The 11,773-nt window shown below is 36.3% G+C and overlaps 1 protein-coding gene across 1 annotated transcript in view; it reads right to left on the reverse strand.

Moving 5' to 3' along the window:
- HSPB8 (heat shock protein family B (small) member 8) overlaps positions 1-10,517 on the reverse strand; it is an 86,605-nt gene extending 76,088 nt beyond the window's left edge. Inside the window, exon 1 of the mRNA XM_053701674.1 lies at positions 9,715-10,517. Within this exon, the coding sequence (XP_053557649.1) occupies positions 9,715-10,102 (388 nt within the window). The 5' untranslated portion in view covers positions 10,103-10,517. The remainder of the gene's footprint in view (positions 1-9,714) is intronic.
- Positions 10,518-11,773: the final 1,256 nt, after the last annotated feature.

Consider the following 11,773-nt stretch of genomic DNA (forward strand, 5'->3'; position numbering starts at 1 on the left):
GCGGTAAAAACCAGCGTTAGGAGCCTCTAACACTGGTTTTGACGGCTACCGCCCAACTCTAAATCTAGGCCTTAGTTTTTTTAAAGGTAAAAGAGCTGTTTATCTTAGGGCAATGCCCTACAAAAGGCCCTTTTAAGGGCTATTGGTAGTTAAGTATTAGATTAGGGGTTGTTTTTTTGGGGGGGGGGCTTTTTTAGTTTCATAGGGATTAGGTTTAATTTTTAATTTTTGATCATTTTGTTTATTATTTTATGTTAGACTTTTTATTTTCTGTCATTTTAGCTTAATTTGAACTTAGTTTTTTATATTTTTAAAGTAAAGTAAGATTTTTTATTTTAATTGTAATTTATTATTATTCAAATTTATGTAATGGGGTTAATTTAGGGGTGTTAGGTTAGGGGGCTTAGGGATTAGTTATTTGCGTTGTGGGGTTTGGCGGTTTAGGGGTTAATAGATTTATTAGGTTAATTGTGATGTGGCTTATTGGCGGATTAGGGGTTAATAGTTTAAATATATACTTTGCGATATGGGGGTTGGCAAATTAGGGGTTAATACATTAGTTATTGCGGTGGGGGGGTTGAGGTTGAGAGGTAGATATTGCACATGCGTTAGGTGTTTGATTTTTGTTTTAGCAGCGAGCGACAGGGAAAATATATGCGCCGCATTTGTATGCCGCGCTGTATATGCGATCAAGTGTAGTGTAAGGTTGGGTTACCATAGTTTTAGAAATCCGGCGTCGGGTGGAAGCGTTAGCACAATGCTAACTTACACCTACACAAAAAGAGCAACTGCACGCAAAGCGGAAACCTTTTCAATGGAAACATGGTACTAAAATGGAGCCGTAAATTACTTTTAGCTGTCGGCCGATTTGGTAGCTTACGCCTCAATTTTTAACGGCTTAAATAGAAGCGAGCCCTTTGTAAGCAATGTAAATTCACATATCTCCTTGTCACAGAGGTGTTACTGAAATTCTGAGACAAAGGAGTAGAAAATAAACCATCCTTTAATACGCTTTGTTCTGTGTAGTTTAAACATTTCTATTATTCCAACATTAACTTAGAAATCCAATTTTTTTCACAACACATTTAAAAAAAACTTAATTTAGAGAAAATAAAGTGAATTATTTAACATATCTATATATATTTGATATGTGCAATATATGCATTGTAACTTTCATACACAGATTTACCTGGCAAAAGTAAATAGAAATGATGAATTACTAAAAATAGTGAGAAATAGTTTAAGTTCGGACAACTATTCCTTAAAAAGGTCACAAAGCTTCCTGCACCAGTCCAGGCATTTTTGAAAGTGTAGAAAGGTTAAATAATACATATTTTCATAATATTTTCGCAGCAAAATATTTCATGTTGATTGGACATGAGGTTAGACTATATCAAAGGTTTCCAGGTCTTTTTTTTAAGTGAAGGACCATGTTGACTTAAGAGGTTGAAAAAAAAAAGATTATATAAATTATAGAAAATCTATCAAGTGATACAAAAATATAACTATATATAAATAACTTGATAAATAACCATTTTGGATGAATATATGTGCCCTAAACTCATTTATACACACCTAGGCCCAGAAACAAATAGGCTGAATCCATACAGATTAAAGGAACACTCAATAAAAATTAAACTTTATTTATTCAGATAGAGCATGCAATTTTAAATAACTTTCCAATTTACTTCCATTAACAAAATGTGCACAGTCTTTTTATATTTAAAATTTTTGAGTCACCAGCTCCTACTAAGCATGTGCAAGAATAAGCGTGTATGCATTTGTGAATGGCTGATTGCTGTCACATGGTACGTGTATGCATTTGTGATTGGCTGATGGCTGTCACATGGTACAGGGGGAGTGGAAAAAGACATATCTTTTAAAATTGTCAGAAAAAAAAATCTACTACTAATTTGAAGTTCAGACTAAGTGCTATTGCATTGTCTTGTTATCTTGTATTTGTTGATTATGCAAATCTACTGTGTTGACTGGTCCTTTAAGCAGGAATAAGCCAGTTACAGGAATAAGGCATAATGTGAGCCTTTTAAAGGGGGATTTTCTGTATACCATTAAGACATGGGGGGCTTAATCAAATGCCATGGGGGCCACATTGGGACTCGTATTGCTTAGTCTCAATATCCCTTGTCTACTTTTTATATATGTGCCAATGGTATCTACCTATTTGTGTTGTATAAGCAGAATATAATATGGAGCTAATCATATGTATTTGATAATGGTCCACAATATATACTTGTACAGAATACATAGTAAAATAGTAAGATGATAGAATAATTATTTAATGATTTACTTGTTAGCATGCAAAGAGAAAGAGAGAGAGAGATTTGCTTCATTTTCTAAGCCATTACACCCGGGTTACATAAACACAGGAATGTCTCTCATAGGTGATTTCACAAATGTTCAAATAAGTAAACGTTCCCCAGCCAAAGCTAAACATGATAGCTGATTGATTTAGTATTGCCTAATGTGTTTTTCCTTAACCAATAATATAAACTTTTGGTGTGGAAAATTTAAATTTTTATATTATTTTAAAAACTAATGGCTAGATTACGAGTTTTTGTCGGTAAGGCTGTGCAGTGCTAACGCTCCTTTTTTTCTAACCGCTCACTTAAGACAGCGCTGGTATTACGAGTTTTCTGCAAGCCGGCGTTAGCCTCAGAAAAGTGAGCGTTGAGCAAAATTTAGCTCCACATCTCACCTCGATACCAGTGTTGCTTATGGTAGCGGTAAGCAGTCAAAACGTGCTCGTGCACAATTTCCCCATAGAAAACAATGGGGCTGAGCTGGGTGAAAAAAAACCTAACACCTGCAAAAAAGCAGCGTTCAGCTCTTAACGCAGCCCCATTGATTCCTATGGGGAAATACTTTTTATGTCTACACCTAACACCCTAACATGAACCCCGAGTCTAAACACCCCTAATATTACACTTATTAACGCCTAATCTTCCGACCCCGACATCTGCATTATAATATTAACCCCTAATCTTCCACTCCGGACACCACCGCCACCTACATTATACCTATGAACCCCTAATCTGCTGCCCCTAACATTGCCGAAACCCTACATTATATTTATTAACCCCTAATCTGCACCCCCAACATTGCCGCAACCTAACAACACTTATTAACCCCTAATCTGTTGCCCACAACGTCATTGCCACTATAATAAAGTTATTAACCCCTAAACCTAAGTCTAACCCTAACCCTACCCCCCTAACTTAAATATAATTTAAATAAATCTAAATAAAATAACTACAGTTAAATAAATTATTCCTATTTGAAACTAAATGCTTACCTATAAAATAAACCCTAAGCTAGCTACAATATAACTAATAGTTACATTGTAGCTAGCTTAGGGTTTATTTTTATTTTACAGGCAACTTTGTATTTATTTTAACTAGGTACAATAGTTATTAGTTATTAACTATTTAATAACTACCTAGCTAAAATAAGTACAAATTTACCTGTAAAATAAACCCTAACCTGGGGGGCGGAGCCAACCTTGGAGCCAGACGGTCGCACTTCTTAACAGCTCTACCCATACCGTGCACTAAAAACTACATTTGCGGCTGTCTGTGCCATAATACTCAACTACTTAATCATCATTGAGGACCTGAGATCTTAGCCGTCCTTACCAACCCTTTTTTTCTAGAAGAGATCAGCACTACGGTAACAGACTCCTAAAACCTCGGTGCGTGTAGCATCGCATACAAGACCTGCAGCAGCCATCTTGCGGCCTAATCAGCACCTCTAGTAGCGCCCTAAATCTGACTGAAGTTTGGATCTCTGTAATCATCAACCTAGGGCACCATTACCTAAACATGGAGGATGCAGACTGTGTTATGAGACAAATATATCTCTTCCTAGATAGTTGTAGGGCTGTGTTCGGCCCTCATATGCCATCGGAGTCTAGCAGGCAGCGGCAAGGCCCACTCTTCACGCTACTCACCCATTTACCCCTGATATCTCACAGAATGGTGATATCACAAGCTCGCCGAGCTCACCGCTTACCCGGCATCGGGCACTGCTCTCTGACAGTGGAAGTCAGGGGGCGGCAGCTTCCCACATGGAAGAAGAGAAAGAAGAGGACATAACCTATAAAGCTGTCGGTCTAACCTACACACCATATGATGCAGAAGTCCGCATGTTGCCTGAAACTCGAAAATCACCTTCCGCTGCGCTTGGTTGTGATCCTGGAGATCAGTCCCGAGCAATACCGCTCCATGAAGTCGCAGTCTGGAGGATCTTGTTTTCTACTTGTCCGGACCTAGTCTCTTGCCCGGGTAGCCCCTTGCAGCACTACCCGCACCTCAAAGATCAGGGTCCCAGCAGGGTTCCACAGGAGGGCCTGCCCAGAGACCCACAACAGCGCATCTCAGTGACCTTAGACCAATATGAAAAGGGCTAATTTGAACTCTTCCTCAAAATTGCGGACTGACAGCCCTAGTCCATATTGTAACAACTGGTGCGGGCTGATCTCCTATTACCACAATTCTGTATTGCTCTATATAAAGGACACTTGTTAATATTCAAATAGCTTCAAGAAGTTATCTATAATTATATCTCTTGCCAATAGTATTGTTGCTTATGACAGTTGTATTCACTTCTACAGTTGGGGGCTGTTGCTATGTGTGCGTTTATTTGATGCTTAAACAATGCTTTCCTTTCTCTATCAAGCTATATGCTTTTGCTCCTACAGGTGTATCCAGCTAAAGATGAAATCTCTGCTCCAAATAATAATGACCTAGAATTTCACTTGTTCCTCTGTGATAATCAACTACCTACTATGCTTTTAATTTATAGAGGCCCCAGCTACTATGTTTAATCGCCTTAAACTCTAATGGTAACTTGTTGTATAGATGGGGGATGCTCCCCTCAATGTAAAGAAATGATTGTTGGGATAAGTCAGGTCTTATTGTACTCACTCCATATGTTTATTAATTTGCATTCTCAGGTTCCTTCCATTTTGGTCACACACTTTGTGGTTGACATAGCACTGCCACATGGCGATAAATTTACTTCACTCCCATGCTTGTTTGGCTAGGGCTGGTCCTTTGCCTCTACATGTATCCTTCAATGTTAGGGAGATTTATATTGCAACAGATATACTCCTAGCGCTATGTGCAGCCTTCAATCTAGTCACTCCTCTGCTAGCGGCCGAAGCAGCGGGAGTCTGTTTACTGCAGGTGTGGGGCTTTATGGAAGATTTTTAGTGCTAAATACATTCTACCATTAATACTTGATAATCGCCGCGTAACCTGAGCTGCTACATATGACTGACTCACCTACCCTTACCATACTAGAAATCCCAACAAATATTGACGTCTCCCATTTATCTAACTAATAATAACTTGCCCCGATTAGAGAGTGCTATTTTTGTATCATAAATTATCTCCCTTATCTTACTAGGTTACTTGTCCCTGAAACACAGTTTGTCCCGGCCCATAGTTACTGTCCCGGGGTTTCTGTTATAATTGGAGTCATTTATCCTTATTTTTGCCTGTCCGTATCTATTACTTAAAAAAACTTGCAGGGTTTCTCATATTATCTCTCTCATACTTCATTATCCACCTCTCCCCCCAACACCCCATAAAAATATACCTCCTAACTTGGGAGATCTGACTACACGACTCATCTTGCTTATGTCGTATCCTGTCTATCCTAGATACCTATTTTGCCATACTAATTTTGCCAGTTCTACCATACTAAGTAATTCATTATACTTACATATTAAAATACATTATTTAGCTAGTAACGGCACTTGCCATTATGGCTTGAAACATATCCTGTTAATTTACTGCAAATTAAGGACCACCTATTCTACCGCACTTATATACCATTCTGCATTACAATTAACATCGATACCATATATCCCATTAGATGCAAATACCTACATACTTTCCTCTAACCCTACCTAATTCATTTTTCTTTTTTCTTTCGCTACCATTTATTGTACTATTCGTTGAGCTATTCTAATCTTGTAAGTTTTAAAATGGCCACTCAATTTGTTAACCTTAGCTCATGCATAATAGAAAAAGAGGTTCCATAAATGTATTCCTATTGAGACGTTTGTCTTATGTCTATATATCAACTGTCATATTGAAATGTACCATTCATGTATGCTTTATTGACACGTCTTACATAAGTTGTATTGTTTTCGCACAACCTCAATAAAATCTTTAAAATAAATAAACCCTAACCTAAGTTACAATTACACCTAACACTACACTATAATTAAATTAATTACCTAAACTAACTACAATTAAATACAATTAAATTAAATAAACTAAATTACGAAAAAAACAAACACTAAATTACAAAAAATAATAAAATAATTACATTTTTTAAACTAATTACACCTAATCTAATCCCCCTAATAAAATAAAAAAGCCCCCCAAAATAAGGATTTTTTCTACCTTAATTCCGATTGGCTGATAGAATTCTATCAGCCAATCGGAATTGAAGGGACGCCATCTTGGATGACGTCATTTAAAGGACCCGTCATTGTTCCAGTCGCCATCGAATGAAGAGGATGCTCCACATCAGATGTCTTCAAGATGGACCCACTCCGCTCCGGATGGAAGAAGATAGAAGATGCCACATGGATGAAGACTTCTGCCCGTCTGGAGGTCCTCTTCTGCCCGGATAGGATGAAGACTTCGGACCGTCTGGAGGACCACTTATGCCCGGTTGGGTGAAGACGTCTCAAGGTAGGGTGATCTTCAAGGGGGTAGTCTTAGGTTTTATTAAGGGGGGATTGGGTGGGTTTTAGAGTAGGGTTGGGTGTGTGGGTGGTGGGTTTTAATGTTGGGGGGTATTGTATTTTTGTTTACAGGTAAAAGAGCTGATAACTTTGGGGCAATGCCGCGCAAAAGGCCCTTTTAAGGGCTATTTGTAATTTAGTATAGGGTAGGGATTTTTTTTTTTTTTAATTTTATTAGGGGGATTAGATTAGGTGTAATTAGTTTAAAAAAATTGTAATTATTTTATTATTTTCTGTAATTTAGGTTTTTTTTTGTAATTTAGTTTATTTAATTTAATTGTATTTAATTGTAGTTAGTTTAGGTAATTAATTTAATTATAGTGCCTTGTTAGGTGGAATTGTAACTTAGGCTTGGGTTTATTTTACAGGTAAATGTGTCTTTATTTTAGCTAGGTAGTTATTTCATAGTTAATAGCTATTTAATAACTATTGTACCTAGTTAAAATAAATACAAACTTGCCTGTAAAATAAAAATAAACCCTAAGATAGATACAAATGTAACTATTAGTTATATTGTAGCTATCTTAGGGTTTATTTTATAGGTAAGTATTTAGTTTTAAATAGTAATAATTTATTTAATTGTAGTAATTTTATTTCGTTTTATTTAAATAATATTTAAGTTAGGGGGGTTAGGTTTAGGGTTTGACTTAGGTTTAGGGGTTAATACATTTAATATAGTGTCAGTGACGTTGGGGGCAGCAGATTAGGGGTTAATACATGTAGGTAGGTGTCAGCGATGTTAGGGACGGCAGATTAGGGGTTAATAAAATTTAACTAGTGTTTAAGAGGCGGGAGCGTGGCGGTTTAGGGGTTAATATATTTATTTAAGTGGTGGCGATGTCCGGTCGGCAGATTAGGGGTTAACAATTTTATTGAAGTGTTTGCGATGTGGGGGGGGGGGGCTCGGTTTAGGGGTTAATAGGTAGTTTATGGGTGTTAGTGTAAATTTTAGCACTTTAGTTAAGAGTTTTATGTAACGGCGTTAGCCCATAAAACTCTTAACTACTGACTTTTAAATGTGGTAGGAGTCTTGACAGGAGAGGGTGTACCGCTCACTTTTTCCAAGACTCGTAATACTGGCGTTAGGAAAATCCCATTGAAAAGATAGGATACGCAACTGACGTAAGGGGATTTGCGGTATGTTAAAATCGCGGAAAAAAAGTGAGCGGTATACCTGTACCTGTCAGACTCGTAATACCAGCGGGTGTTAAAAAGCAGCGTTGGGACCCCTCAATGCTGCTTTTTAAAGCTAACGCAAAATTCGTAATCTAGCCGTAACATTTTTACAATGTCCAAAAACTAAAGGATCATTTCTAAATGAGCAGCAAAGTAATCATATTTAAATAGAATACAGATGTTATAGTTTTAAAAAGTGTATTCAAACAGGAAATATTTGTGTTGATCTAGGACTGCGCAAACAGAAATAAATAATAAAAAAAATAATTGTGAAATATGCTTGAAAATGTCTTCAAATTGATTTGAATATAGTTGTCAATTTGTTTCATCATACTGGTGAAAATAATATAACATATTCATATCGATATATAGCTATATATATATATATATATATATATGCACATAAATATATAGATATAAAGTATATATATAAATATATTTAAAAAAATCTTTTTCTTCTAAGTGAAAAACAAAGGTATTTAAAGTATTTTTAATTCACCTTTGGCTTTAGCGCAGTTGTTCTAGCGCACCTTTGGGTAAGAGTATGAGTGAAAGCCAGATGAAGCCTCTGTAGTGCCCCCCCCTATAGAGTCTATGAGAAAAGGAGTTAGTGCGGCCATGCTGTCCGGCCTTCAGATGCTAGTGTGCCTGAGTATTTGGCTTACATGCTAACATTTTACATTCGACTTGTAATACGAGCGAAATAATTGGAGCGCTATTGATTTAATTTGACCATTAGCGCTCAATAGTGCTAATATTTTGGTGTTTATATAGTAATCGGTAGTCAGAAAGTTTAAGTCTTGGACCCAGCAGGCAGACAATGTCTTTAGCCAGTCCTGGATATAAGGATACTCTCAGATGTACATATATAGATTAATGCAGTGCATTTTTTTATTCTATGCAAAATATTGATGTTTGAGTCTATCTTTAATATATTTTGGCTAAAAGACTAATGCTATTTGGATATACCTAAGACTTTATTTATATTTTTTATTTGTAAGGATCAACCACATGTTGCCGCTTTGATTGCACTGTCAGGTGGGTATACAATACAATGCAAATAGATACAGAAGTAGGAGGCTTCTGTTCCAGAAACTTATAATCTACAGGCAATTATACCCGGTCTGTTATATTTTGTAACCAATAAATGTGAGTAAATGTTTTGTGACTTCAGAAAAAAAGCAATAAAAGTTTCTTCAGCAGCAGAAGGCCTATTAGTTTAACTATCTCATCAGCTGTCGTATAGCAATGAGATGCAACTCTATAGCTTTTATAGTCTGACACTGAGGTGTGGTATTCAGAGAAAACTACTTGCACAGCAGAATGTAACATAGGTCATTGCTTCGTCATCTGGGAGACAAGGACCCCATCTTTTTACTTATTTATTTATTTGTTTTGTGTTACATAAAAACTTTCTATAGCTATTTTATGTTGCAACAGAGATCTCCAGTGACCCAAATGCTAAATTAAAGTACATTAGTGTATTACATACATATACTATATTAGGTGATGGGATACGAATATCAAATATGTTAACATTATAATGATAAAGAATATGAGATGTGGGCCTAGTAGATGACATTTGCTATGTTGTTTTCTCACAGAATGGGTTAAATGAGGTTGCATGTTTATCAGGTTAAAATTTACTTTATACAAAAAGGATATTTATCCATGTATCACTAATTCAAAAGAGTTGAGAGTGTTAGAACAATAATACAAATAGTGATTTTCATTATATTTCTTTCTTGCTCACTTACCTGAGACTTCTACAAACCCATCTTTGGTTTTGACTGTCAGCTCTTCTGGCTTAAATGTTTGCACGTTAACACAGACCTTCCATGGCTGGCTGGGGTTAGCAACAGTGTTCCTTGGTTCAGGATAACCGGTATATCTCGCGCTGTAACCTGGTGGGGAGACCCCAGAGGTCCGTGCAAGGCCTGATCTCAATGGACCTGACCAGGATGCAGTTAGTCTGGGCCTTGCCCAGTCTGGCCAGTCCATAGTTAGATCATCATGAAATGGTGAAATATGAAAATCATCATCTAGTAGATGAGAGGGCAAACCTGGATCTCGGAAAGGATCCCGGGCTCCCCTGTGTCTGCTGGCAGGGTAGTGACAGGAGAAGGGCAACTGACTGTCAGCCATTTAATCTTTCCAAGTTATAAAGAGCTGAAATTATAAGTTAATTCCAGATAAGGAGGGATATTTTCAGGCAGTGATAATATACAGTTTAAAGCAAGTTATTCCAAAGAAGAGAGTCACCAACAAATTTTGAAGATGAGACAAAAATAAACTGATATTAACTTAGTTTCTTCAGTGTATTTAGCAGGCTCATTGGGAAAGAGAAATCTGTCTTGTTCCTCTGGCTTCAAGCTTTGTATACCCAGCGCTGGTTATAATAAACATGGGTGCCATCAGTCGAGAAAGTTCTGTAAACTTCTGTGCTGAAGTGAATTGCTCCTATTTATATCTGTCTCTTCATACAAGCAGCCTGTAGCCTGTCAGCTGGGTATTTGGAGCCTATGAAACACTCTCCAAAAATCTGCTTTTGTAACAGCTGATGACTAGCAGAAGGGTCACGACTCGTTACTCTGGGTATCCAATTTTAGACAGCCTTCTTCTGCTGTCTTTCTCCTTCTGCCCCTCCCTAGTTTTCCTCCTCTCTTCTCTCCCTCCCCCATCTCTGTACCATCCCTTTTTATTCTGCTAAGTACTAAGGATGTGTCTGAACACATCAGTATGAGTATGCATCTGCATTTAGATTAAGTCACTAACAGTATTTTCATTTTATCCCTGCAGTTAAATTGTTTTCTCCTATAAGTGTATTCTCTTTAAATATTAAATACATTCATGAAAACTTATTAATAGTTATATATGTTTAAAACTGAGCACATAAACTGATCTTGCTGGAAGTGCTAAAAACACAAAAAATGAGTACAGTTAAATTGGATAATTTGTCTTATTTTTGTTACAGGTTAAGCAAACTATCACTTTTCTTATTGTACATTTAGAAAAATAGGAAGAGCTCAATTGAATAGAAAAAAATGTGAAAAAATATAAATACAATTAATCTATAAATATAGCAAATGGTACTGCAAAAGATTTATAATAGGCTTGGTACCCCATTCTAATTCCATTTAAATTGATTTGTGAATTGTTATGGAGTTTAAATATTGAAAATCATTCTAATTAATTATAAAAATCAGTGCTGCAAATACATTCTAACAAAAATACTTTAAAATCCAATTTATTGTTTTTTTGTTTTTTTTTAAAGGCTTCATAATTCTTCTCCAACATTTAAATCCATCAAATAACACTTTCAAAGTAGATTTTAACATTAATTTGAAGTTTTCTAATTCAACAACTTTGAGCTCTTGAAAAACAATTTTTCTATCTTATTGGAAGCATTTCTTGACAGTTTGAATGTTTTGTTTTTTCCCCCCAAAATTTAGAGTGTGTGTGCACAATTAACACGTAAATAAACATATTTGTTTGCTTTTGTTAATCTTATGAAATATGTGCATACACACACTCTCATATACTGTATATGCACACACATACTTATACACACACTCACTCATACACTCACATACAAAACTCAACACACATACAAAGACTCTCATACATACACACACATTCACAACACACTAATTAATACATACACACACTTATACTTAAACACACAGACACATACATATACTGTACATGCGCACACACACACACACACACACACACACACATACACACTCAATCACTGACACACTCTCAACACACACAAATTCATAAATACAGATACACACACATACATATTCATGC

This window comes from Bombina bombina, chromosome 2, assembly GCF_027579735.1.
Source record: "Bombina bombina isolate aBomBom1 chromosome 2, aBomBom1.pri, whole genome shotgun sequence".
Classification (NCBI taxonomy): Eukaryota; Metazoa; Chordata; class Amphibia; order Anura; family Bombinatoridae; genus Bombina; species Bombina bombina.